This window comes from Scleropages formosus, chromosome 24 (genome assembly GCF_900964775.1).
Source record: "Scleropages formosus chromosome 24, fSclFor1.1, whole genome shotgun sequence".
Lineage (NCBI taxonomy): Eukaryota > Metazoa > Chordata > Actinopteri > Osteoglossiformes > Osteoglossidae > Scleropages > Scleropages formosus.
In genome coordinates this window covers 19,510,010-19,537,026 of record NC_041829.1, presented here as the reverse complement: position 1 = coordinate 19,537,026, position 27,017 = coordinate 19,510,010, and the positions used below count along the sequence as shown (strand labels likewise).

General features: G+C 42.5%; 4 protein-coding genes across 4 annotated transcripts; 3 read left to right on the top strand and 1 right to left on the bottom strand.

Moving 5' to 3' along the window:
* The first annotated feature begins 305 nt into the window (after positions 1-305).
* ndr2 (nodal-related 2) lies at positions 306-2,999 on the top strand. The gene is made up of 3 exons (XM_018760918.2): positions 306-573; positions 1,856-2,604; positions 2,847-2,999. Exons 1-3 carry the CDS (start codon positions 306-308, stop codon positions 2,997-2,999), a joined length of 1,170 nt encoding a protein of 389 aa, XP_018616434.2.
* Positions 3,000-3,746: 747 nt separating this feature from the next.
* Positions 3,747-10,655, bottom strand: eif4ebp2 (eukaryotic translation initiation factor 4E binding protein 2). The gene is made up of 3 exons (XM_029248854.1): positions 8,255-10,655; positions 6,282-6,458; positions 3,747-5,606 (listed from the first exon to the last, which is right to left on the bottom strand). The coding sequence occupies exons 1-3, from the start codon at positions 8,349-8,351 to the stop codon at positions 5,575-5,577; spliced, it is 306 nt and encodes a 101-aa protein (XP_029104687.1). The 5' UTR covers positions 8,352-10,655; the 3' UTR covers positions 3,747-5,574.
* lrrc20 (leucine rich repeat containing 20) lies at positions 7,774-14,644 on the top strand. The gene is made up of 5 exons (XM_018761276.2): positions 7,774-8,176; positions 10,672-10,759; positions 11,182-11,331; positions 12,497-12,664; positions 14,385-14,644. Exons 2-5 carry the CDS (start codon positions 10,690-10,692, stop codon positions 14,519-14,521), a joined length of 525 nt encoding a protein of 174 aa, XP_018616792.1. The 5' UTR covers positions 7,774-8,176; positions 10,672-10,689; the 3' UTR covers positions 14,522-14,644.
* A 2,957-nt stretch (positions 14,645-17,601) lies between these two features.
* On the top strand, positions 17,602-25,468 carry LOC108939480 (inorganic pyrophosphatase-like). Its single transcript, XM_018760856.1, has 11 exons — positions 17,602-17,795; positions 18,899-18,963; positions 21,449-21,502; positions 21,737-21,856; positions 22,827-22,913; positions 22,993-23,119; positions 23,230-23,357; positions 23,789-23,871; positions 24,088-24,157; positions 24,364-24,403; positions 25,207-25,468. Exons 1-11 carry the CDS (start codon positions 17,735-17,737, stop codon positions 25,236-25,238), a joined length of 867 nt encoding a protein of 288 aa, XP_018616372.1. The 5' UTR covers positions 17,602-17,734; the 3' UTR covers positions 25,239-25,468.
* The last annotated feature ends 1,549 nt before the right edge of the window (positions 25,469-27,017 follow it).

Below are 27,017 nucleotides of genomic sequence, written 5' to 3'. Positions count from 1 at the left end.
AAGCACATGACTGGACTTTATTTTTAAATAATTAACGCCTTTGAGTTTAGGTCATCAAAATAATGGAATCAAACGTACTGAAGTAACTAGATTATAGGTTTGACTGAATAATTATAATAAGGTGTTTGTTTCCTCAGATTTTTAACGAGGCGCCTATTGACATGTAATATGCGGCGAGCTCTCAAAGGTGCTCACTTTCATCGTCTTTAGAAACCTGTGAAACACACGCCGCGGGGGGCCCGCGGTATAAAAGGCCACGACGTGGCCTCGCGGAGAGCGCAACTGTCACCGCGTGCTGCCGCGTCATGGCTCTGTCGGTCCGGGTCCTAATAGCGCTGCTGCTCTGCGGCTCCCGCCTCGTGACCGCGGCCGAGCGCGCGCGGCCCAACGTCAGCGCAGGCGGCAACGGCACGAGGGCTCCGAACCAGTCCTCCGCTGGCCGGACACCCGAACACCACCTGCCCGCCTATATGATGCACCTGTACCGACACTTCAGGATAGATCGGTCCCAGTATTTGCTGAAGCAGGGATCCTTGGAGAGCGCGGACACAGTCAGAAGTGTAGTTGCCAAAAGTAAGTACGGTATTTTGCGCGTAAATACAGGTACAGTACAGCAGTACTCACGTGGCTCTCCAGCTTTAAGTTTAGTTGCACTGCATAGATCTCATGTATTCTGAAGAAACTGGAGAGCAGAATCGTGTTGGCACAGAGGGTGGTGTGGTGTTTGAGGCTGTTCTGGGTTCAAATTTGACTCTTCCTGCTGCAGTACCCTTGATTAAAGTACTTGGCTGAACAAGTGCTCCATTAACTTAGAATACCCAGTTGGATATGCTGGTAACTTACTGTAAACTTGCTTATCTAACACTGTAAGTCATCTTGGATAAAGACATCTACAGCAGGAAGAGAAAAATTCGAACCCAGAACCTTCAGGTCGCAGGACAACGGCCTTCATAAGAAGTCATGAATAATGACCAGTGTGGTGGCGTTTCAGCTGCAGACAGCACTGGGAGACCACAATACACATTCCCTTCACAGGGGTGAATAAGCATGAGCCTGGACTCAGTGTGTGAAGGATCCTTCACAGTCCAGTGGTCAAAGAGTGCTCCTTCAACTTGACTAGGTGATGTTGATTAGAAGTCCATCCAGACATCCCTATGCAAAGCAGTTATCCCCAAGCCAACACCACCCCTCGGTTGCTTTCACACGTTCCTTGATTAGATTTTCTCTCCATTATTGCTAGGAGGAGTTTAACATGACTCGGATTTCAACTCGCTCCCATACCCCCACTTGGGCTAAGCGTGATTTAACAAGCACACCCACGGGGGAAAGCAATGTTTGCAAATGCAAAAGATGTTTAAATGTGTGGTTTCGATCTGCTGTTGGTTTTTGATGGATCTCAGTTGTCACACCTGTCCAAATTTAATTAAGTGTTCTCTACAGCCTGTAATGAATCTATTTTGAACAAAAATACATTTTATACAAGGGATTAAGCACACCTCTTAAATGGCCTCTGTTGCAATGGATCAACATACCTCTTTATATCAAAAAACAAAAGTAACACTATTGTTGGGTTATACATGTGATAAAAACCAACTGTCAACTTCTATTACACCTATTTTCGTCAACAAAATGGCAAAGGTTATGATGCAGCCTGACAAAATGCTGAATAGTTCCAGTCCAATAAATGTCATTTGCAGTATGATGAGAAAAACACTTCTAAAGTTGACTGATGCATAACCGGCAAGCCACTAAGCAATGGTGCCTACTAAGCTCCGTCTTTATCAGTATTTAATACTAAATATTTACAGTTGTCATTGATCAATTATTAGAATCTCAACTATTTTACTTTTTTTAGGTTTATTTCAAAGGGGCAAGCACTGGATTGCTACCTTTGACTTCTCCTTCTTGCTGTCTGATGAGCAGTTTATGATGGCCAAGCTGAGAATAAGGATACCACAGACCACAGATGTAAAAGACATGAAGGTGGAAATCACTCATCATCATGAGTACCCCTGCCAAAGGAGTGCAATCTGTCATGATCATCAGTCACTGGGACTGCTGACTGGGTCATCCATCATTGACTCTTCTAGAAGGTGGAAGGTGTTCAGTATCACGACTCTGCTCTTCTTCTGGCTGAAAGGAAAACTTGAGTCCAATGAAACAAACCCAGTGATGGAAAATGAAGATCTGCCTGACCTTGATCTTGGCCACTCAAGGGGCTCTGAAGTCATGAATGACAGGGCAGTAATTCTGGTCTTCTCTCATGTGCATCCAGAGAAAGGCTTCCAGAACACAGCCAGCCTGCTCCACACGGCCGAACAATCAAAGTTCCTGTCCAGCAGTGAAAAGACGAACATTGGGCGCCCGAAGAGGCACAAACGCCACAAAGGACCCCCAGACCACCCACTGGATCGATTCATGGTGCCCAACCAAGGTGACGGTACATCTTTATGCCACCGAGTGGACCTGTACATTGATTTCAACTACATCGGTTGGGGTGCGTGGGTCATCTCTCCCAAGCGGTACAATGCCTACCGCTGTGAAGGAACATGTTCTAATCCAGTTGGAAAGCAGTTCCGTCCAACAAATCACGCCTATATGCAGGTTAGTGAAATACCTTGTTTTTGGAATTTGCTCACAACATGCTAAATTGACCCTTCTGGTAAAACTTTAACCCTTTACAAGAATCTTTGATTATATGTGTACTTAGGCTTAAAAAAAAAAAAAACCCCAGCAGTATAGGATTCTATATATTTAATTTGGACTTGAAGCACTCAAACTATGGAAATGCAAGCTTGGTGTACAAATCTAAATGTAATGTGTAAAACATTTTTCCATCACTTTAGAGTCTTCTGAAGTCCTTACATCCTGATCGGGTTCCCTCAATCTGCTGTGTGCCCACCAAGATGAGCCCCATGAGCATGGTCTACTTTGAAGGAGGGGAGATGATGGTCCGGCACCACGAGGACATGATTGTAGATGAATGTGGCTGCAAGTAAAACCAAGACACTCTTGTTGTACACGAGGTTCTCATACCCTGGACATGGGGAAGAGCACAATCAGACTCCCCATGTACATATTTTAAAGGGCATGTCCTGCTTGAAATGTCTGACCAATGGTCAATTTATAAAGAAGAGGAAAAATCCCACATTACGGAATGAATTTGGTGATGCTTTGGTGCATTACCAAATTGCATTTTGTGCATGGTATTTTTTATCCTGGAAAGATTATTTGAAATGGTATATAAAATAACAATGTGAACGTGAAAGGCATTTGCATCAAGTTGAGTTCTGATAACGCAAGCTCTTAAATAGTTACACCAAGTGTGTACAAATATTTTCATGTAAATAGTTAAACTAAGTATTTAATGGATTGTAATACTTGGGTTTTTTCAGGGGTGAGATTGAAGAAGTTTATAGATGTCTATCTTTATCAATTAGAATAAAGGTCAATTTAGGAAAAGCTAACTGATCCCATACTTTAAGCACTTTACCATCTACTATGTAGAGAGCTATTTTCCTCATTCTACTTATTGTACAGGAAAGATAATTTTGCCCCTGCAATTTAATTGGCAGGTGTGCTGGGACTTGTCTGGCATTTTAAAATATTCGATTTTTTTTTTCCCCCCCCTCATCTTGTGCAGTTCTTCTGATATGTACTTGTACAAATTTACTCAGTCTAAGTGACACTATTGTGACGTGTTCCTGTATTCACAAATACTGTACACATGGACAGGGGATGGTGTGTACTTGACGTTTATTGGTCCTTTAATAGTAGATACTGGCATTCCTCTGAAATCATTTTCCTGACATTTGAGACAAATCAAATGTATACATGGCATTTTATTGCATGGTACTACAAATTATAGTATCATTAATGTATCCCTTTTGTATTTACTTTTGATTATTTTAAAATATTCCAGTAGTTGGTAAATATTACAAAATACAACAATATATTTTGGATCTGAGCATGTATAAGAATAAACAAAACAAAGAGCACCAATTTACTGCGGACTAGACTATCTTAACTTTAATCATCTCAGAATAAAATCTTTGCTACAACTGGTTTGAGTTTTTTGTAAAGGAAATCTGAGTAATCACTTAACACTTCAAAAAATATGTGAAAGGATGAAAATGTCCTTCAAAATCAATACTGAGGGCAGTGTAACAGTAATTTATTATTCATACATATTTCCTTTGTTCACATTATTTCCAGGTGAATCATAGTTCATAATGAACCGTGTATATTAATTTATCAAATACCCTACTCTGTAACAATACAGGCTACACATTAAAAATGTACGACATTAAAGGTTGTGCCTCTTGAGACCAGCTCTTCTACTGCCTTCTTCATTTTTTACTTCTAAATTATTCACAATCATTTATAACAAACCATGTTCCTGAGGATACAGTTATGCTCCCAATCCCACAAAAATTTCAAAACAATTCACATATATATAAATGATCTAAAGTATAACATCTTGGAAAAACTGCGCATTAAAACATATAACACATGGCCCGTCTGCTTCCAAAAACATTTTCGTAGCATTATTGCCCACTATGTGAGACTGTGCTAGTAAAAGCAGGAAATATGACCACAATGGGCACGAGGGGAACAGCACTTGAACGACCTTCTAGAGCCTTCTCTGTTCAACCACTCTGCATGCCCTACTGTTGGCTTATTCTGAGGCGAGCTGTCCACTGTTATTAGTGGCCGTACAACAAAACCAGGAACGCGGTGAAAGGAACCCTGTACCGTTTCAAACGCAAAGCGGAACTGCACCGCAGGACCAGCTTTCACGGGTGACGGACGGTCAGCTTCCACACCTGGGACGACAGCAAAAGCAAAACGAGAGCAAGGTTTTGCACCAAGTCCCAGTATTTGCTGTGCCAAGGGGCTTAAGTGAGAGATCCAGGTAAGACACGTTTGAACACTGTTTAGCGTTTCTGTGCTCCAAACTAAAAGCTCAAACTAAACAAACGGCAGCCTGGATATTTCCAGGAACAGCATGGCCGCTCGCTTAAGCATCTGCACCGCGTGGGCTCATCAAAAAGAGAGTAAAAAGAGAGCAGCAGCTCTAGAAACAGAAGATAACTCGCGTCGATCCACGTTTCGATGCGCTTCTCGGGGAACGCTATTGAACTTTAATCCTTTGAGGGATTTTTCCAGAAGGGCACGGCTACCGTTGTTGGACAAGGTCTTCGCAGTTCTCTGTAACCAACAATTAGAGGTCTGGAAAAACACTAATTATACCTTCATTTATGGCATTACATCTTAAAATAGTTTTGGATTCGGTTCTTTTCTCTCATAGCGTGGCTCTACCATGAGGACGCACATCAGTCGAGTTGCATTACGTGGCCCCGAAATGCGATCGGTGACGGAACCATCGTTTCACGCTCGATTTCTCCTCTGCTGCTCTGTCAGACCTGTGGTCCCGCATCGACCCGACAGATTTCGCCCATTTCCCGGCACTAAAGATTAAAGTAAACGGAAGATATGGCGGCGACGGTGCTCCAAGTACCGCTTTCTAGAGGCCCCGTCGCTCGAGCACAGATTCCACGTGCTACCGGCTTCTCAGATGTCCATTTCAAACTGGGCACCGGCACCTTGAACGAAAGGAACAAAAATACATTTCTAAGAAAATGTCTTCTTTCGAAGGTGGATGTCAGTCAGAATAAAAGTTATTTATTCATCTATATTATGCTTTTCTCCAAAACAACTTCCAACACTCAGCTATTATTCACCTATTTATACTGTGGGGCAGATCTTAGCAAAGCAATTCAGGGTAAGTACCTCACTCAAGGGTACAATAGCAGGACAAAGGGTTTGAAACTGGGTCCTTTGGGTAAATCAGAGAAGCTCTAATTACTGCGGTAACTGCTGGATTTTCCAGAACAGCGAGACTATTGTCGCTACACAAAATGTGTCACGAATACAGTCGCCTATTTACATTTATTCATTCAGCTGACGCTTTTCTCCAAAGCAACTTACATTGTTAAGGTTACAATTATTTACCCATTTATGCAGCTGGGTAATTTTACTGGAGCAATTCAGGGTAAGTACCATGCTCAAGGGTACTACAACTGGAGGTGAGGCTAGAACCTGCAACCTTTGGGGCCAAAGGCAGCAGCTCTAACCACTACACTACCAGTTATCCCTTTATAAATTAAACTGTAATAAATTACAATTAACCATAACAATACATTGACAAAATAGAACCTGCAGCACTAGACAACATAATCATAAATGCTGTGACGACGATAAAAATGTGAAAAATGTACCTGCTGTGAAATGCCCATTATGGTTATTCACACAGTTGGCCTCATTCTTTCCATTCTCGATGATGAGGTCGGGGCTCGTGACCCCCGGGATGAGCGGCAGGCGGGCCGGGGGGGTTTGGGCCACCGGACAATTGCGGCGATCCAACAGGAACTTGCGGTCGTAGATGATCCGAGCGCCTAAGCAAAACAGAAAGCATTTTATCACTTTCGTTTACTCTGTTGATTTACGTGAGATGCGCAGAAAACGATCGAAAACACAAAGATGTCAAGGAGGACACTGCGTCACGTGGTTTGGGCTCCCCTGCAAACAACCTGATGGATGAACAGGAGACAAAAGTCATCATCATGGGTACATTTCGCAACCGTCACGTCACATAGTGGCAGAAGCCCACAGTAAATAGATCTGTGTCGTTATAAGCAACCAGGAAGCTATTCATCGTGCAAAGTGTCGGCGATACAAAATAACGATTCGTGCTCTTTGCGTTTGTTCATAATGACTGTAATATCAGCTCACTTTAGAAATGAGACTCTGTGTGTGTGTGTGTGTGTGTGTGTGTGTGCCCTTTCACAATCCCTTTTAATTTCTTATGTTGCCAGAAAGGATGAAATGTAGCTTTTCTAAAATAACTACAAATATTTATAAAGTAGAAAAGGTAGAGGGTAGCACTGGCGTTACAGAGAGGGATTCATAACTTGCAGGTTGCTGGTTCAAACCCCTCTCCTCACTACTGCTGCAGTGTTACGCAACTTGAACTTCCCAGAGGTATAAAAAGATAAATAAACTAAGTCGATTTACATCAAAGTGTCAACTAATGAAAACATTGTTAATTAAATCAGGTCCACCCATCAGCACTGGATAAGGAATATCATTGACATCCACCTTCCTCTCAGGGTACAGTGGGACTGCATTTACTCATTTAGCTGATACTTTTCTCTAGAATTACTTACAATTATTTACCCATTTATACACCTGGGTAATTTTACTGGAACAATTTAGGGTAAGTACCTTACTCAGGCTTTCTACAGCTGGAGGTGGGATTCAAACCTGTGACCTTTGGGTCAAAAGGCAGCAGCTTTTGCATGTTGTTCTGAACACAGAAGTGAAACCTGCAGCTTGTTGACGTTTATTCCTGTAGCAGATGCTTTTCTGCAAAGTGACGCACATTCCAGAAAACAATACAAAAACGGTACAAAAGTCCCCCAGCAGACAGAGATATGGATGCAGATTCATACCACGGTACTATAACCGGTATACATTACACCAGTAGCTTCATGTAGAATTTAAATATACAGTATATTATATATATATATATACACACACACACACACACACACACACATTTTCAGAACCGCTTGTCCCATACGGGGTCGCGGGGAACCGGAACCTACCCGGTAACACAGGGCAGAAGGCCGGACACATACACACATGCGCGCGCGCGCGCACACACACACGCACACACAGTATATGTTTAAACAGAGAACATAGTACACAGTTACTGAGCATGTAGAAGATCAAGGGAAGTGAGTGCGAAGATTTGAGACCCTTCCTGAATACAGAGAGAGGGATTCAGCAGTTCTGAGTGCGAGAGGGAGCTCAGGTTCCACCACATCGGATGGAGAACCGAAAGATCCACTTCAAACCCCACTGCCCACGATTGCTGTAGAATTTACTGCAGTAAAACAGCGTGCTGTAGAAATGGATCCAACACCATCATCATCAGTCACGTTGGCGGCTCCACGTTTAAATCCCACCAGCTGCTCGGCTGCAGTTACTCCCAGTCGCCGCTGCACCGCCTGGCTTGACCCGGAGCCTTCGTTTACCCTCAGGTACTACAGTGAGAACAGCGAGTCACTTCGAATCGGATCGGATCGGACCGGACCACGAGAGTAAACGGGTAGGAAGCGCAGCGGCTGCGCAGCTCGTTAAGCGCGGGGCGCGCGGCGCGCGGCGGTCGGCGCGACGAGCTCTTTACCTCCCGGGCTCGCGCTGCAGTAGTTCTCCAGAGGTGGTCGCGCGGAGCCGCTGCCCGGGACGGTTCGGCTACCGCGGTGCTGACGACCGGCCGCCATCTCAAAGCCCTTTATTCCCGCGATTCCCCTTATTTTTTCCAACGTTCGCAGCCCTTTGCGCCGTGCTGCTCTGCGGCCCTGTCCCCGTCCTCGTCCTCGTCCTCGTCCTCCCCGCCTTCCGCCCGGAAGCACATGGCGCGCGGCCGCCTAAGGGGAAATGAGGTCGGCGGCGGCGGCGGCGGCGCTCCTTCTCTCTCCGGTTCCTGCGCTGCGGCCCAACGCGGGTCCCGGAACGCGGCTCCTCCGACCCGAGAGTCCCGGCTCCGGCCTGAGGGACCCGAGCTAAAAATAGACACCAGACATCCTAATTTGTCCCGCACTTGTTGTTCTTGCGTCGAGGCTGCGAGTTGCGGAGGAGCCGGAGAAACAACGACAACGGCGGCCTTTTAGTTTTGTGCTGCTGCTGCTGCTGCTGCGGTGTGTGTGTGTGTGTGTGTGTGTGTGTTGGGCTCGCACACTGATCGCTTAGTGTTATTTTTGCTATAATACGATCCCGATCCAGCGGGCGGCGATCAATGAATGAGGAGAAAATGCTGTTTTTCTGTGAATCTTATCTTTACCCATTTTGAGGAAAGTGACATAATGTGACAGTGTGACAGCCCTCTGAACACGTATCTGTAGCCTTTTAACTGTTCATAACACTTTTTTCACTTAATTTCATCCCAAAGTTATTGTAACGGTTGGAGTCAATACGAAGAACAATACTAGTTGTTCCCAGGTAATTTAATACCAGCCCTAATAGTGGTAAATATAAAACAACAATTTTATATATATACACACACACAAATAACATAATCATGTACATCTATGTACGACTATTTATTTGCACAACTGACATCACTGGCAGCCACTGTCATTTCATGAGTCAAACGTTGCATTAGTAGATCTCCTTAAATTCCTTTAGCATTTTTATTTTTTTTCGATGTTTCTTAAATGATAAACTGTATCAGTATCCTCATCGTACACGAATCATGTGTCTTAATCCGGGCTGTTCAGCTTCGGACCCCGTGCTTTCAGTCCAATAGATTGTCCTGCTCGCCCTTTTACCAGTAATAGCTCTGGATGGTGGTTAAATGTCAAGATGGCAGGTGGAGTGCGGATCGCTGCCCGTTTGGAACACGACACCTGGTGGATTCAGACATCCTGGATGGTGGCAGCTCGTCTCAGTACTGTGCTGTATCGGGGAACGGCTCTCGTGCTTTTGCTGCCTTTCGCTCCAACCTGTTTGAACCCGGGTCCTTTGAGTATCTGGCAGAAGCGCTAACCACTGGAACATTATCACAGAGCTTTTGATGATTTTCGCAAAAAAATTGTATGGAAATATAACACACAATCTAACACTCCCCCCCCCAAATGTGTTCATAATTTTTTACCCAGCTCAATTCTGTCGACTCAATTTCATCACTCCAATTGTTTCATCTTTTCTTACTTGTTTATTAATACCTCAGTTGTTTAATTTTTCTGATTTCAGCTACAATTCTATACTGTACCATTTTTCCGCCCTGTCCAGTTAGTAGCAATAAGTGCTGTAACAATGTACTCGGTCACTAATGTTTCTGTTCAGCCTGTGTCTTATTCCTTCCTTCCTCAGATGAGCTGAGCATTGCAGGACCTAGTAATTTTCACAGTACTGAAACGGTGTACGAATCACGTGCCTCCTCCTGGTATCGCTGTACTTTACTTGAGCTCCGTAAATATTTACCCCGTTCAATTGATCCACTTCCCTCCTTAATGATGCCATTGTTTGTGCAACATGTATGTTTCCTTGTTTATAGGTTCCTAGATCGGTGGTGGAAATGCTTTGCGTTTACATTTATCCATTTAGTAGACACTTTTCTCCAAAGTGACGTACATCTCAGAGAAAAATGAAAACTGCTCTTAAGTGAGAGAGGGTTGTTTGAACTCTGGTGACACCTTAAGAGATTAAACTGACAAACCTGTTATGAGGGAACCTGGAGAATGGATCACTTTTCCTGCACACTGAAGAATAACAGAACACCAGTGAAACTGGTTTCACAAACTGGCTTTGATGTTCTGTAATGTCGTGGAGAACTTGGAGAACTTCTTTTTCCTAAATGCACATCTGCAGACACGTTGTCAGCAGGCTGGTAGTGGAACTGGTTTACTGCCCAGGCAGGAGCTACTCGTCCAGGGCGGCGTGTCTGCCCGATACCATATATAGCGTCCTTTCCAGGCCTGACAGCTGCCTGGATGCTGTAGGCTGCCAATCGAAGAAACGAAAAGCATATTTTGTGTGTGAACTTTGTCTCACCTGGCACATGTTTGTGTTTGATACTAAAATAAACAAATCACTTTTTAGTATTGACAGTCTGACAACATGGGGGAGGCTGTGGCTAACGTCGCCCGGCGGATTAACGCCACGGTGGAAGAGGAGAGAGACACGCTTGGTAAGCTCAGAAGCAAGAATGACATTTGACGTAGATGCATTCAACATTACGGCATCAGCTGTGTGTCACGGGAGCGTTGAAATACTGCAGCTGAGAGATTTAACCGGTGTTAAGGTGGAAAATTGACAAGCACGGATTTCGGGCAACTTTGAGAAGAAAGTGACCACTGGCAGTGCTCCATAGGGAAGGGAACATATTGTATTTCTTCTAGCAAAGTCCCTACCCATCGCATGCACTCATACGCTTTTAAGTCGTAGTCTAGCAACAACCTTCAGTGTGTTTTGTCAGTAGAGTAGTACATTATCCAGCATTGTGCAATTCCACCGTTGAACCGCACATGTCAGTATTTCCCGCAAATTGTTTGAATTGTCAGTCTTCCTCTCACTCACTCATTGTTCCACTGCTCCTCCTCTCCAATATAGATCTCTCCGAATGCAAACTGATTAGTTTCCCAGAAGGTGTGTTCAAGGTCCTAAGGAGTGTCACTGAAAAGATTCATGTCATCACACTAGCAAACAATGAAATGAAGGCACTAAGTAGCAAATTTTTCACCACCTTTACTCAATTAAGAGGTAGGTGGTTTTCTGCATCCAGGTGGATTGTTGTGGATTTTATGTAATTGTGTGAGCATGCTGTGTTTATTTCTCTGTGCTGACTGTAGGATGGCGGTTAAGGGCCTCATACACACAAAAGTACATGAACTCGTTTCTCGTTATGCTCTCTGAGTGTCAGTCTTGGAACAGAGTGCATGTTGTTGTCACTCACACAGCTCCAGAAAAGATAGTGTATATACCCACACATTCGCTTGTTAATATATTAAGACTTAGTCTCAAATGATTAATAATTGCATATCAGATGACTGACAGACCCAATGAGTCAGTAATAAAATTAATAATAAAATGGCTTACATTTTAAGATTTAATCCACATCTTAATGGGAATAATAGTTTTGTTAGTTTAAAATCTGAAGGCTTATTTGAATGCATCATCAGTGCACTGTGGGGTCGTTCACACACCCTCATCCATACCTGAGGGGGAAAAAAACCTACAGAGACACAAGGGACAGCAAGGACAGACTTAAACCCACATCCTTAGAGCTGTGCCACTACTGGACTACACATGGTTCACTGTATGCATATTGTAAAAATATGTTTGTCAGTTCGATTCCCGTTTCTTTGGCTCACCAATAAAAAGGGAAATATGAATTTCCAGAGAGAGAAATATGACCTGCCCCAGGGACCCCAATAATGCTTTACTGTACATTTCCTCCTAAAGTATGAGAAATTATACGCCATTAAAAAACTCATTATTGGCCCTTGCCTTTAACTTCCGTTACCTGATTTCACACACCAGGAGACTGAGAAGCTAGTTGTAGGGTTATGTGCAGATATACATATATGTTAGAAACACTGCAAAAGTCAGGTTAGAAGTTACAAGATTGAGAAAATTGAGATTTCAGTAGAGATTAATATTTTACTTTATGTACACATAAGAATTAAATCATGACTATTACATGTAAAGAATTGCAGTGTGGACCGCATTACACCTTTACCTATAAACCATTTTATGTACATTATCACCATTAAGTGACTTATGGAGTCACAACAATTACCTCCAGCTTTTTAACTTAATTTTACTGCAGTTACATCTTGTATAAGGTATACCTGATTCCTTCACTTTAAGTGAATAATTGAGGTTAAAGTCATCATCATCATCTTTGCCTTTTTTTGTATTGCAGAATTGAACTTAGAAGGAAATGCCCTGAACAAGCTCCCAGATGCAGTGGGGGGGATGGAGAATCTGAAAAGTATCAATTTAGCCAGAAACAAGTTTTTGGTGTTCCCTGAAAGACTGGCCGAAATCCCGACATTGGAAAAAATCAGTTTAGAAGGCAATGAAATTACCGGTAAGAAGAGCGGAATTGCCATCTGGGGAGGCAATTGTTCAGGTCAGGACTCAGCTGTCCATCTATACCTGAAGGACAAGGAGCACTCTTTTGAGGACAACAACATACATATTTTAGCCAGAGAAGACATGGTTGAAAGAGGAGTAAAGGAAGCCATCTATGTAAAATTGGAAAACCCCTCTCTGAACAGGGGAAATGGACTGAAACATAATCAGCTACGTATAACATAGTTTTAGCATCTGTCCCCAAAAAGTTTCATACTCATTCACACCTTGAGTCTGGCGTTTCTGGCCATTAATGGGCCATTAGAGTACCACTAATTGTGGAAAAAACAGGACATCATCTAGGTTAATTTGAACAATATCCATCTAATTGCAGGTGATTGTTGGATTGTTAAGAGACCCTAGTCATGTGAGTTTCAAATGGGCACCACCCACAGCTGTTCTAAATTAAAAACCTAAACTCCACACCGCTCCTTGAGAACTGAAGAAGCTACTTAGATGAGTGATGAAACATTTTCCAAGTCAACTCACGTCCAGTTGCCCTTGTTTTTAGACATACTATGACCTGGATAATTGAGAATCTTAACAGATGTATATAAGGAAGATGTTTCATAGTGTACAAACAATCCCAAAACAGTTGGCAAAAAAAAAATCTACATTTGTGTTCTACAACCTGATGTGCAGAAATGTTAGTGTTTAAAAATATTTTAAGCCATTTCAAATCTATTTACCCAAAGGCATCAAGATTTCCATGATAAAATAGAGTAATGGTTAGTTTCACTTGCAACTCACTAGCACAAAGAATTGAGGCAGATTTTGAGGTGATCCTGACATCACTAGCATTGTCACCAAATGAGTAAGATATGAAGGCGGGTAGTTAATCTGCACAGGAACAAGAGTTAAAAGGGACTAAGAAATCTGAGTCATAGCTTGTCTGGAAACTCAAGGTCAAAGGTTGGCAGAAGGACGTGTAGGAAAAACCTGCCGACAACCGTGGTGATCCTAAGACATATTCACACCTTTCCGTTGGGCTGGGAGCGAACAAGCTTTACCTCCTAAGACCCAGGACAAAGGCTTTTGGATGCATGTAAAGAATTCATGAGAAGTTGTATTCAAACAGCACCTACAAAGTGTGATATCACTTGAAAAAGCACAGAGTGCATTAGAACTCTGCTTTGTCATGCGTACAGTATGGAAGATACTTAAAAATATATAGTCTCTAGAGTAGACAGATGTGAATGGGTCTAAGGAGTTTCAAGGAAGGACCAAACTATCAGTGTCGGATAAAGTAGAGCAGAGCTGCAGTAGAACAAGGCAAAACAAATAGACCGAAGAGAAAATCAGTGGAAACACAAACTAGTAACAGCGGAATTAGTTTAATATCACACCCATACCTCCAAATGCTAGAAATGTAATGTAAATGTTTATATGCATCTCCAAAAAATATTACTAGGAAGGTGGTCAGGAATCGTCGATATTCAGATAAAGTTTTATGCATCTGCTCGTGTGATGAACGTTGGTTCATATGGTGGAAAGAAACAAACTATCTCCACTTAAGAATCACATGTCTGCATCTAAGTGTCTCTTTCTCCTAATGCAATGAACACATTGTATTTTGTATGAGAAGTACTTTGCTTTGGAGAAAAGCATCTCATAAATGAACACATGTAAATGTTTTTTTTTTTAATACCCAATACTAACCTATTTTTGTTTTGCAGAATTGCCAGTGGAGAAGCTCTCTGCCATGCCTGCTCTCCGCTCTGTCAACATGAAGTTCAACCCTCTGAACAAAGATCTTTTCACTGCCATTAAGTCCTCTTTGAAATTTGAACTGCTAATGACTGATGAAGTCTAGAAAATCCTTCTGCTTTAGGCTATGCAATTTTTACGTGACCAGAATCTTATTTTTAGGTTGCCTTGGGGAATTTTTGCAATGTAGTATTTATTTTGCTGTGGAGTAAAACGAGCGGTTATTTCATAAAGTGTGTACGTCTTAATTTCCATTTTCACTTTATCTTTCATGATGGATGGTGGGAAATAGTGTGACAATCTGCTACCAGTTGAACACTCTCTGGATTATTCTGAAGGGCTATGTAACCTGTAATAGATGCGTAGGTGTGTGACATCATAATTGAGTTCCTGTTAAAAAAAAAGTGTGGCCTTGATGCTTTTACAGACTCATTGTATCTCTTAATTTGCTTTCTTGTGTCACATAGTTGATACCTACCAACACATACAAAAACAGATCTGAAAAAAATGTTCCAAACAATAGAAGTGGATATCCCACATAATGGGGAAAAAACATATCCTTGTGATGTCCGAGCATTTTTCACACAGAAATACATAAAGTATTTTAACATTTTCTAATATTTAACTCGTATATGTAGTTATCCAGGATTAAACTTGGTCAGAGCCAGATTTACATAAGCATACTGACGCCGTACACAAACCAGAATGAAATTTTGTGTCTCAATTTCATCGTAAACTTTTCAGCCTTGATCTCCCACAACAATAGTGAGCTAATAAGGTGAAACGCTATTTAAATATATTTCCTACATGCATTTTATGCATATGCAGAATGAATGTAGACAGAAGAGATGGGGGTTGATATGCATAGTGCTCAAGAAGTTATTGCTGTTATTTATATTCTCTCACATGATTAAAATGTGAGGCATATGATTAAAATATTTATACTGCTTTTATAAAAATCATAATCAGAAGGTGCAGGAAAAAGGAAGATCAACCTTTGGAAATAACATAGTTTTGTCACATTCACTGGAGGTGCAGATTCACCTGGAATATTTTAATTTTCATACAGTCTGAACGAGAGCAGATCAATTTATACTGACACTTCATCTTAATATTCAGTGGGGAACCTCAAAAAGCATCATGACAATGCACCTTCTTCTCCTGAAAATCTTACTATGACCCTCTGTCAATTAAATGGAATGCTTCTGTCGAGTTGGGCATAATAAATGTTTTAATCCCCATTTTGCTTGTTAGCCCCACACATTAAGTGCCACAATTCCACTGTGCTAGTTTTTATTGGAAACGAGGCACTAAGTTAAATAATCATAATGTTGAACTCGACCCGCAGTAATATCCCTGCGTAGCACCGCGATGTAAACGCACCCGCAAGAGGCAGCGTGGCACAAAAGCGCGTCGTGCACTCCCGTCTGTCACGAGTGTTTCTTTTTGCCTGAGAGTATTTCACGTTATGCGGTGGCGCAGTGGGTTGGACCGCAGTCCTGCTCTTCGGTGGGTCTGGGGTTCGAGTCCCGCTTGGGGTGCCTTGCGACGGACTGGCGTCCCGTCCTGGGTGTGTCCCCTTCCCCCTCCGGCCTTACGCCCTGTGTTGCCGGGTAGGCTCCGGTTTCCCGTGACCCCGTGAGGGACTAGCGGTTCTGAAAATGTGTGTGTGTGTGTGTGTGTGTGTGTGTGTGTGTATTTCACGTTATCCTAATCCTGCCTATCTGGTTCTTTAAAGTATATGGGTTGAACAATTCCAAAACAACAACTGACGTAGGCTCCTAGCGACCATGTTTGGTAACTGTTTACCATATCACATCGCGAACTGTTTGAAACGAAATGCAACAATTTTATTTAGTTGATGTTTTTCTCCAAACTAAGTGACTTACAATGTTAAGGTAACAGTCACACACAAGGAATTATCAATCATTTACCCATTTATACAGCCGAGCTGAGTAATTTTACTGAAGCCCGCTAAGTACCTTCTCAACTTCAAGCCAGGCCCAAGGGTACTACTACAGCCGGAGGGGGGGAATCGAACCTGCAACCTTTGGGTCCAAAAGCAGTAGTTCTAACCACTACGCTACCAGCTTCCCCACCCAAGGGGGACTACAGTATTTAATCCCCAATGACACATGAACGGCGACTACTGCCACTTAGAAGCTCCTAGTCCGGTGCAGGCAAAGGTTGAGGGAGCCCAACCTACCGCGCATGCGCATTCTGGCTGAGAAAGGACCCCGTGAAAAGCAGTGAATTTAAAGAGGCGCGAGCGCTGCTGCCCTGTTTCCAGTCTCACTGCTTTTTGACAAACATGTCTTCATATTTTATATCATATTATGATTAAAAATTAAAAACGCCACGCACCTATATTTTCCCCAGTGATTCCCCCAGTGCGCAGGGTAAATACCTGATTTGTCAGGTAGCTGCAGTAACGTGAGCATTATGTGGTGATGGGTCACGACATGGGCATCGTGACACTTAATCCTGATCTTAAGTGCTTTCCCCTGACGCCAAACTCTGATGAAACAAGGAGCCAGGAAGCAGTTTTGCTCAAAATAAGTCTCTCTCAAGTCTTATAATGTCACAGGCTTTGGTGCCAGGAAAAATCTAGGAAGGCACCAGATGGGTTTTAAGCCTTAAATCTGTCTGGTTTCCATGTTACAGGATTACTGTTTGTACCTTCTGAAATTCTTTTCCTAACACTTTCTTTCTGCTACACCGTTTTAGACTGAGTTTATTCACCCGAGGTTCTTGAACCAAAAAATGTGTTCATTGCTTAAAACCTTGACCTGGGGTTGTTTCAGGTAACAAATCAGAATGTAAAATGTTAATTTCCACATTACCAAGTGAAGTGTAGTTTGGGAATGTGGAAATTAACATTTTACACTCACTGTGACTTTTTTCACATCTCACAGCATATAGGCTTATAGTTATAGGTGTGGTAAATACGGACAGAGAAAACATGGTAACCAAACAAACATGAGTAAACCACAAAGTATTTTGTGTTTACTTAAGGTACAAAAATGGCTTTAACATGACTTAGGAGCTGCGATATTACAAGTAAGAGAGCAGAAATAACGGAAAAAAAATAAATGAGATAAAACACTTAACTACTTAACACTTGCGCGACTCCTCCCCACTGGCCGCGGCAGTGCGCATGCGCAGACAGCATCGTGTGGGCGCGCCTGTGTGTGCGTGCCTATATGTGTATGTGTGTGTGGCCGTGCGCGCGCTCGCGACGTGTGCGCTTACTATCCGTGTTTGTCGGTTCGGCGAGCCGGGTGGAACTCGAGCGGTACAATAAACATCCCCGATCATCATGAGCTTTACGATCGAAGAGAGGGGGAATCCGAACGCGGAGACCTACAGGGTGTTTTTCAGTGAGTACTCTTCCTTCGATTGATCCATTGATCGATCGATCGATCGTGCATTTTCACTGCCGGCGTTTCCCTGTGTGAGTCACACGCGTTGCAGCGAGTCGTGTGGAGCCATAGCAAAGCGGCCCGATGAAACGCGCACGGATACAGTGTAGCAAACATGAATCAGCAGCGATCCGTTGGCAGAGACCGAGTCTCTCGTTCTACTGCTGTAACTGTAACTTCTCATGTAACATGATGTATACAAGTCTTATTATACTGTATACATTTGGTAAGAGTCGCGCTGCTTCCTCGTGCGGTTTCATGGTTTACTGGCGTAAATCAGGGTAACCCGGCCGTTACCTGGGGTTTCGGGACCACGTGGCTTGTGGAGAAGCTGCTCGGTCATACCGGGATGCGACACCGCGTCCCTCTGGAGGAGCCCGTCTGGGGGAGCTCTGGTCCCGGGTCGGACCTCTGGCTTACAGGAGACCTTTAGTGTTTAACACGGTATTTTACACGTTACAATGTATGTTAACACATTTCAGATGATACACTGCGATTAACATAACATCATAACCCACATTGATTATGAGGATTCCTCTTTCTGCACGTGGCGCAATAGTACAGGTGTTTGCCTACAGGTTTAGTTTGAAAATTGTGTTCATTCTGCCCTCTACAAGGAAGGAATGTTACATGTGAATTTTAATCTTTTACAACGTAGCACTTAGTTTCCGGACAGCTAAGCGCTGCTGCCTTTGGACCCGCAGATTCCAGGTTCGAATCCCACTTCCAGTTGGGGTAGCCTTGAGCAGCAAGGTGCTTATACTAAATTGCTCTACTAGAACTACAGCTGTATAAATGAGAAAATAATTGTAATTAGATTAACATTGTAAATTGCTTTAGAGAAAAGTGTCAGATAAATATTTTTTTCTTGCTTTTGGATATATAATAATCGTGAATTTAATCCTGTACAATCCAGGTGGGGCTAAGGGAAATGTGAATTTTTTGCGGAGAACCCTCTCGTGTGTCATAATATTATATTTTAAATGTAATTATAAATAGCAGTACTGTATTATTATGATACATAACAGGCTGTTTTAACTATATGCATCTTATTCCTGCAGAAAATGCAGAAGGAAAGTACATTTCGCCATTCCACGACATACCCATGTTTGCAGATGAAGAAAAGGTAAAACGTCTCCTCCAGTCTCTGAACGCAGTTAACTGTTCGATAAAAGCACAACGTGGAGTTTTGTACAGTGCCATACATATCTTCCTGGGGGGCCACACTCCAGCGATGCCCATCTTCTGGAATCATTTTTGCATTGCATAAGGCACTATTTATTTTTTATGGCTGTCAAAATTTTATATTATTAAATAGAAAAAGCATTTCTGAATATTCAAATGAATGGAATAAATATTGTAGTAGATCCTGCAAATGATGGCTGACTGTGGGTATGGAAATAGATTTGGCGCTGGTTCAGCTCAAGCTGGGGATTTTCCTGGGTGGCCTTGAACAAAGCACTTAACCCCGATTGTTCTCAGAAAACGTTCAGCCTCAATCAATAAAACTGCAAACAAATTTGGAACAAACTGTAAACAAGTAAACTCCTTTATGCCATAATAACAATATTGTTCCTGGTTCTGGTGTGTTAATGAAGCTTGAATGAAGGAAAAACAGTTTGCAATATAAAGCAAAGCAATAGCTGAGGACTCACTATGAATTTTTCCATAATTACTTAGTGTACATTATTTCAGTGTGTCTTCAGTCATTGTAATATACAACGGGTGCATTACAGTTTTGAAGTTACAGTTAAATTGTAGGAAGAATAAAAATCCCTCCAATGAAGTTGGTGGGGTAGTTGAGTCTTTAACTGCCGCCTTCATTGGGGGGATTTTTCTTCTTTCGCTTATCAGGACTTCACGGCAGTTTGGCCAAGGCATCGGCTTTCATACAAGCTTTTTATCAAGTGTCGCAACACCTTATTTTAAATGGCCACTGGTTTTTTGTTCTCCTATCAAAATGCTAACCTTGCCTTTTCTACAAATACAAGTTTGTTGTACCTATTCTCTTCTCACTCATACATCCCCAGGACCATTTCTCTTGCAGAAGTGGAGGAAATGTGTCGACTGCGCTCATGTCGTAACAATGATTGCCGCAACTCTTGAGACACACAGAGTGACCAAATAAGAGCAGATAACGGGAATCCTTACATGTACTTTAATTAAAATGTTATTTACTAATGGGTATCAGGAAGTCCCATTCAGGAATTGACCCGGGTATACAGTATGTGATGCACAAATGTTACACCTAAAATAACTAACTTTCTCCGAGTTTTTCGTACAAAAATGTGATATGCATTATGAAACACGTTATAAATTACATTATTGATTTATTGTATGGTGACACTTAAAGTTTGTCCTTGTCCCACTGGGTCCTGTCAGTGTGGCCTCGAGAATCCAAGTTTGTCCAGCGCTTCTAAGTGTGATGTAGTAATCTTCAAAGAGGATTTTAGGTTATTCATAGTACCTGCTTTTTGAAGCCTGGGTTTGGATTGGAATGTGTTTTTAGATTTTTATTTTCTGCTCTGAACAACAATGGTCAATTTTAGAAAGAGTAATTAATCCAGGCATCCACTTTTTTTCTTTGAATTCTTAGTACACACATCTTATAACAACCTTTTTGTGTATTTCAATCTGTAGAAGAGTTTGAAACTTTACATTTTTACTTTTTCCACTAACTGGTGGTTGCGCTGACAGTATTGAATGGGCCACATCCTGTCACTATATTCAGTGTTAGTTATCATCTGTTACCGCACTTAATAATTTGCACCATTATCTTTAATAACTGTTTGCTTTGATAATTATAAAGTGCAGATAGATATTGTAAGACAGGTACTCGGTGTGTCATACCTGTACATGATTGCAAACAGCTGTGTTTTATTATGGCGGCTAATTGGAGCTCGTTTTCACTATCTCTTATTAAGGGTGCGAGACATGAAGTGAGGACAGAGCAAAGGCGGTCAAAGCCGGCGAATGCTTTGCTTATCAGGACTGCCGTCGTCTATATTTTTTCAGCCAAAGTGCCTTTCCGTGGATGCTGTGCTCTGCAAATCTGTCCATTTCTGCAGTACGTTTATTTATACGGGATTCTAGGAGTCTTTATGGTCGCGTCCTTGTGTCTCTGGGGCTCCTTTATCAAAAACACAAGTTCAATACTGATGTGGGTTTTTGATGCAAAAGTAAATTATTCTGCGTGGAGTAGTGCGCTTCTGTGAATCATGGGAGTATTCTGGGCCTGTCAACACTGCCATACTCATGTGTGCTTAAACAATCTGTACTACAGATTGTTACTGTGGGTTTTTTTATTTTTATTTTTATATTTACACTTTTTTTTTTTTCTTTCTTCTCCCCTCCGCCCCTTACACACATACACTTGCAGTTCAGCGTCAGCTTCTACTTTCTGTTCATTTCCCTTGGCTCATGATGGTGTTAATCTGTAAAAATCAAAAGTAATGCCACATGTTCTTTGAGTCAGAAAGGCTTCTGCCATATTTATTTTTATATATAGGCCTGGGAGATATGTCTACTCTTTATATTATGGGCTTTTTGTTCGTACAGTTTTGAATCACTGATTGAAAATCACTAAAATGGAATTATTTTTCCCTGTTCAGAACATCTTCCATGCTGTTGTTGAAGTTCCCAGATGGACAAACGCCAAGATGGAGGTATGGATCGTGAGCTTCACGGAAATGAGTGTGAAGGCAAACTTGCTGTGAATTGTGGACAAGTTAATGCATTGAGCAAGCAGTTTGCAAAAGATTTTTCTTCTGGGAAAAAAAAAATACGGTTTTAAATCACCCACATTACCAAAACAGTTCTTTTAAAATGATGATTTTGCAGATAGTTTCAAATTGTTGCTTTACAGTACTGATTCTCCCCCCCCCCCCCCCCCCCCCCAGATTGCAACAAAGGACCCACTGAACCCACTGAAACAAGATGTGAAGAAAGGAAAGCTGCGCTATGTTGCCAATGTGTTTCCACACAAAGGCTACATCTGGAACTATGGAGCAATCCCTCAGGTTCAGGATTTTTTTTACCCATAAAGTGACGACTCTGGAGTTTTGTACTATTTATGGAATGTATAAATCTGCCTCATGGATTTCCGGGTTTGGGGCAAAATTCAGGTGTTACAACTTTGACTGGAAAGACAGACCAGGCAACCGACAGGCGGAGATGGGTACGGAAACAGCGGTGCGCTTTATGACCTTACAAACTGAACGCAATGAAACCAGCGATGACATTTGAAAACGTGGCCACTTGCAGTGACGGGTCCAAAGTCCCCCACGTCTCCCTTTGTACATTAGACACGTCCACACTGGTGTCCTTGTTAACTACAAAGATGCACAAATACAGGGATTCTGCTATTTCCTCTTGTGCATTTGCAAATCTGACGTGTTTGCACAGTCCAAAACTATTTCAGGATCTGCTCATCTAGAAAATCCAAACAAGTGACTCAGTCACATATAGTAGAAGAGAGTGAAGATCTTTATCGGCAAATGCATATGTTCAGGTACGAGAATCCTGGTTAAACTTGTATTTCACATCCTGTGATTTAATCTGACGAAAACATGCCAGGAATCTATTGTACACATAAGGTTACGGTTGGTTTACTTTCTATTTTCTACCCTAGTAGAAGGGCTATATTTAAACATTAGTGAGTTTCACTTTCGTTTTTGAAGGCTATACTCGACATACAGTGGTCAAAGAATTATGTTCTTTTTGCTATTGAAATATGATAGTATGAAATAGCTTTGAACTTCACTCTCAGATGTAGGATGTGCAGCTATGGGGGAATTGTGGGGAAGTGAGGGAAGCTGTTGAGAGAAACTATTACCATGGTGAAACCATTGTTTCAGATTACAATCAAACCAAGGTAAATAAAAATAGAGGAAGAAATTCAGGAGCTCTCCCAATAAATCCTGGAGGGAAATAAGGAAATATTTGAAAGGAACAAAAGTTTAGTTAAATTCCTGCCCCTATTCCTTGCAGACGTGGGAAGACCCAGACCACAAGGATGGGGACACTGGTTGCTGTGGTGACAATGACCCCATTGATGTCTGTGACATTGGTAGTAAGGTCAGTTTACAGTCACTTTTCACTTCACCTAACATACATTCCTGAAGCAGGGATTTAAACGGAGTATCTGTAATTTCAGGTGTGCTCACGTGGAGAGGTGATTAAAGTAAAGGTCTTGGGCACCTTGGCATTGATTGATGAGGGAGAAACAGATTGGAAAGTCATCGCAGTCAATGTTGAAGACCCTGAAGCGGACAACTTCAACAGTACGAACATTTTGCCACTGATCGGCGCTCAGCCACAGCAGTATTTTGAATGATGCATCAAAGGAATATGACACATTTGACGTTTTCCTTTAATGCGTTGTGTATTGCAGACATTGACGATGTGAGAAGACTAAAGCCAGGCTACCTGGAGGCCACAGTGGACTGGTTCAAAAGATACAAAGTTCCAGACGGGAAACAAGAAAATCAGTTTGCCTTCAACGGGGAGTTCAAAGACAAGGTATTACACTTATGTACACTTTTGATGGGCCAACTTTTGGGCTGCTGAACTATCTGTTTAACTTTAGGAGAGTCACACGTGTGAATTGTTCTAGGCAAAGATGTGCATTTTTTTATTCATCTTATTCATGATTTGTTGGCAGCAGTAAATTTCGGTAAAGCGAAAAGTGAGTTCACCTAATGGCTTTGCAAACTGGTATAGATCAAGCTAACATTTGCCATAAATCAATTTTTAATTAAAGTGCAAATAATCAAAACAGAATTTTAACAGATACTGTGGAAAATTTAGTTTGTCACCCATCAAGGGAGAAGACAGTTTGGGGCTGTTTTTGTTCCCCATCTTCAGTGTTTATTGGACTGTGTGTGTATTTAGTGTCAAGGGGCTCGGCGTTGTAGACACTTGTCCCTGTTTAATTTCTCTCCTGCTTTCAGGACTTTGCTATTGACGTAATCAAAAGCACCCATGAGTACTGGAAGGCACTCGTGCATCAGAGTAATCCCAAGGAACTGAACTGGTAAGGGATGCTTGTTCACATCAGCTCTGCACCATTGATTTTTTTTTTTTTTTTTTTTTCCCCCCCTCCCCTCCCTAAATCAGGTTCAAAACAGTGGGAATATCTGATTAAGTTACTGTCATCGGATATTAAACCTGTGTAAAGGCCATATAAACCACTGCTCCTGTGTAATTAAGTTTATTGCTTAGTTTTCTTTTTTGTCCTGCCGCAATCCAGCATGAACACCTGTGTGACTGGCAGTCCTTGCTGCTGCTCAGACATCGATGCAAAAGATGTGGTTGATAAGGTGAGATGTTCTTGCTCTTCCAACAGATGAAGTCTGGACTATTCTGTAGTTGGAAGGATGTTTTGATGTCGGCTGTGTGTATTTCTATTTTAATGGTGATCCACTCCTTTTTGTAAATCATACCAGCCAAGGAAAGTAAGAAAAAAAAAAGAATGACTAATGGTTGAGAACTACTTGAACTTGACTGTCTCTGCCTGCTTTTTTAGACAAGTCCATTTGGTACAGAAGAGCCTACTCCATCAGCAGGTGTGTAAGGAAATTTTATATTTTTCAGGTTCTTTATAATAAGAATTACTGTGATAGAAAGTAGTCATCTTTATCTGACAACCAACCATTCCACAGACCAGATTGGATAATGTTATAATGGGTCTGACTACCTATAGAGTATTATTAGTACCATGTAGAGGGGTGCGGTGGTGCAGCGGGTTTGGCCTGTGCCTGCTCTATGGTGGGTCTGGGGTTCCAGTCACGCTTGGGGTGCCTTGCGATGGACTGGTGTCCCGTCCTGGGTGCATCCCTTCTCCTCCAGCCTTGCGTCCTGTGTTGCCAGGTTAGGCTCCGGTTTGCTGCGACCCCGCTTGGGACAAGCGGTTTCAGTCAATGTGTGTGTAGTACCATGTACTGTGTGGTTACTGCACTGTTACTCTTTCTGTATTAATGTAAACAATGTGATGCAAAAGTGGTGAAAATCCCATGTTTAAAGACAACTGAGGTGCTATATGTGATGCTCATACTGCCCGGTGTTATCTTTTTGATTACTTTTGACATCGTTTACGGTTTTTCCATCAGTTGGAAAGTAACTCAGTGAATAAAGAGGACCCACTATAGAGTTACTCAACTGTATGGAAATTAAAGATTGGATTAGACAATATGTCCTGTTACATCTTAATTTAACACTTTGTTTCCTAAAATCATAATAGCATTGATGGTCTTCATCTGACTTTGTCAAACTACAGATGTAGATGCTAAAAGTTTCAGGAAAAGGACCCCCCCTTATTCAAGTCTGTTATAAGTAATCATAGTTTTGACTCAATTTTTTTCCATTTCAGTTGACAAATGGTACTACTATCAGAAGAACTAGCTGAAGATGAAGAATGTAGGAGTTTCATGTCATCAGACACTCCTTAGTCTGAAGATGTAGGTTTTGAAATTTAAAAGGACAGTGGTAGATATTCAGTTATGGTGGGGAAAAATGTGTCATTTTAATTGCAGTTATTCATTTGACTAAATTATGCATTCTGTTAAGATTGGTTAAAGCTTGTAAACAAAGGGCCCAATGGTATTTAGAAATATACTATAATAAAAACTTTCCTGGAGAAAAGTTCTGGTTTTTGATTGAAATTTACATTCAAAAACTTGCACAACATTACAAACATTCAGCTTGTATAAACTGCACAGTCTGAGCCCATTAATGACAACCAAACCTCAAAAACCACCAGTCACATGAAATGAAAAATATAACCTACCTACTTTAAGTGTAACAAACATCAGGTGCTACTCAATTTTCTCAAGTAGTAACTGCCATATAATCAAAAGAATTGATATTTTAAAAAGAGATCCATGAGGTGTAACTACTGAGCCTCAGTGATTTTTCCAAAAAAAGAGTCTCCCATAATGACCAAGTAAAACAAAAAAATAATTCTCTAACAAAGTTTTACTAGTGTGATGGAAAAGGTTTCCATGCACCACTGTCTTTACACAAAGACTTCATGACATTGAGGTGGGGATGAGCTGTAAGAAAATAGAAATATGATCCAAATCATCTCACCTGGGAACACTTCAACACAAGTAGCTGTTACTACTAAAGGATTATGTGGCCTGCAACACTCAACTTCAGGCAATTGTTCTGAACCAATGAAGTATATTGTAACGACCCACGTTACTGCTTTAATGTAAATAGTTGCATTATGGGAAATCTGTAAATAATGTCCGTAACCGCTGGGGTTACGTCGGGGGGAAATGGTGGGTTGACTGGCTGCCACTGTGTTAAGGGGAGCGTAGGGGCGCTAAGTCAGGCTGGCTGTAAGCGCTGGTCTTGGAGGAAAAGGGGTCCCCGGACCGAGAGCATTATTCCCTGTGTGTTGGTGTTCAAATAAACCGTTCGTTATGAACGCTGCCTCCGCGTCCTCCTTCGCCCCATCCAAACCCACGGCGCTGCGTGCCACATTGGTGTCAGAAGTGGGATGGGGCAGGACGATGAGAGGCTGGATCAGGGAACAGCTGACCACCAAACAGCGGGAAGGAGAGAAGACCGAGACGGAAGAACAGTATCCGGCGGGAGAAGCGCCTACGACGGTGGAGGTCGAGGCGGACGAGCTGTGGCGGAGCACGGGTGTCCAGGGGGACGCTGGGGAAGCGTGCGCAAGGGCGAGGACGGCGGAGGAGAGCTGCGAGGTGCCGCTGGAGATGGGTGAGCAGGTCGAGTGGGGTCTCCCTGCGCCCAGAGAAAGAGCGGCAGGAAGAGGCAGCGAACCGCCGTCGACCGCGGAGGAAAGTCGCCCCGCGAAGAGCGCCGCTTTCCCAAGCAGGACGGATGCCGTGCTGGGCGACGCGGAGCAGTGTGCCTCGTCTGTGGACAGGCAGAGCTCCGTGTCGGAGAGGAGCGGAACCGCCGACGCGAATTCTCCCGCGGAACGGGAGTCCGGCACTTTCGGGGAAAAAGCGCCCAGCCTGCCTGAAGCCCAGGCAAGCGTTGTCGAAGAGCGGCGCGGCGGAGCAAACGCCGCAAAAAGAGGAGGGCTGCGTAGCAAGAAGCGGCCAGTTTTACGAGCGTCGCGGCGGGCTCAGCGTGCGGCGAATCGGCGGAGGCGAGAGCGGCAAGCAGGGCGGCCTTGCCAGGTCCTTCGCCGAAAGACGGCCG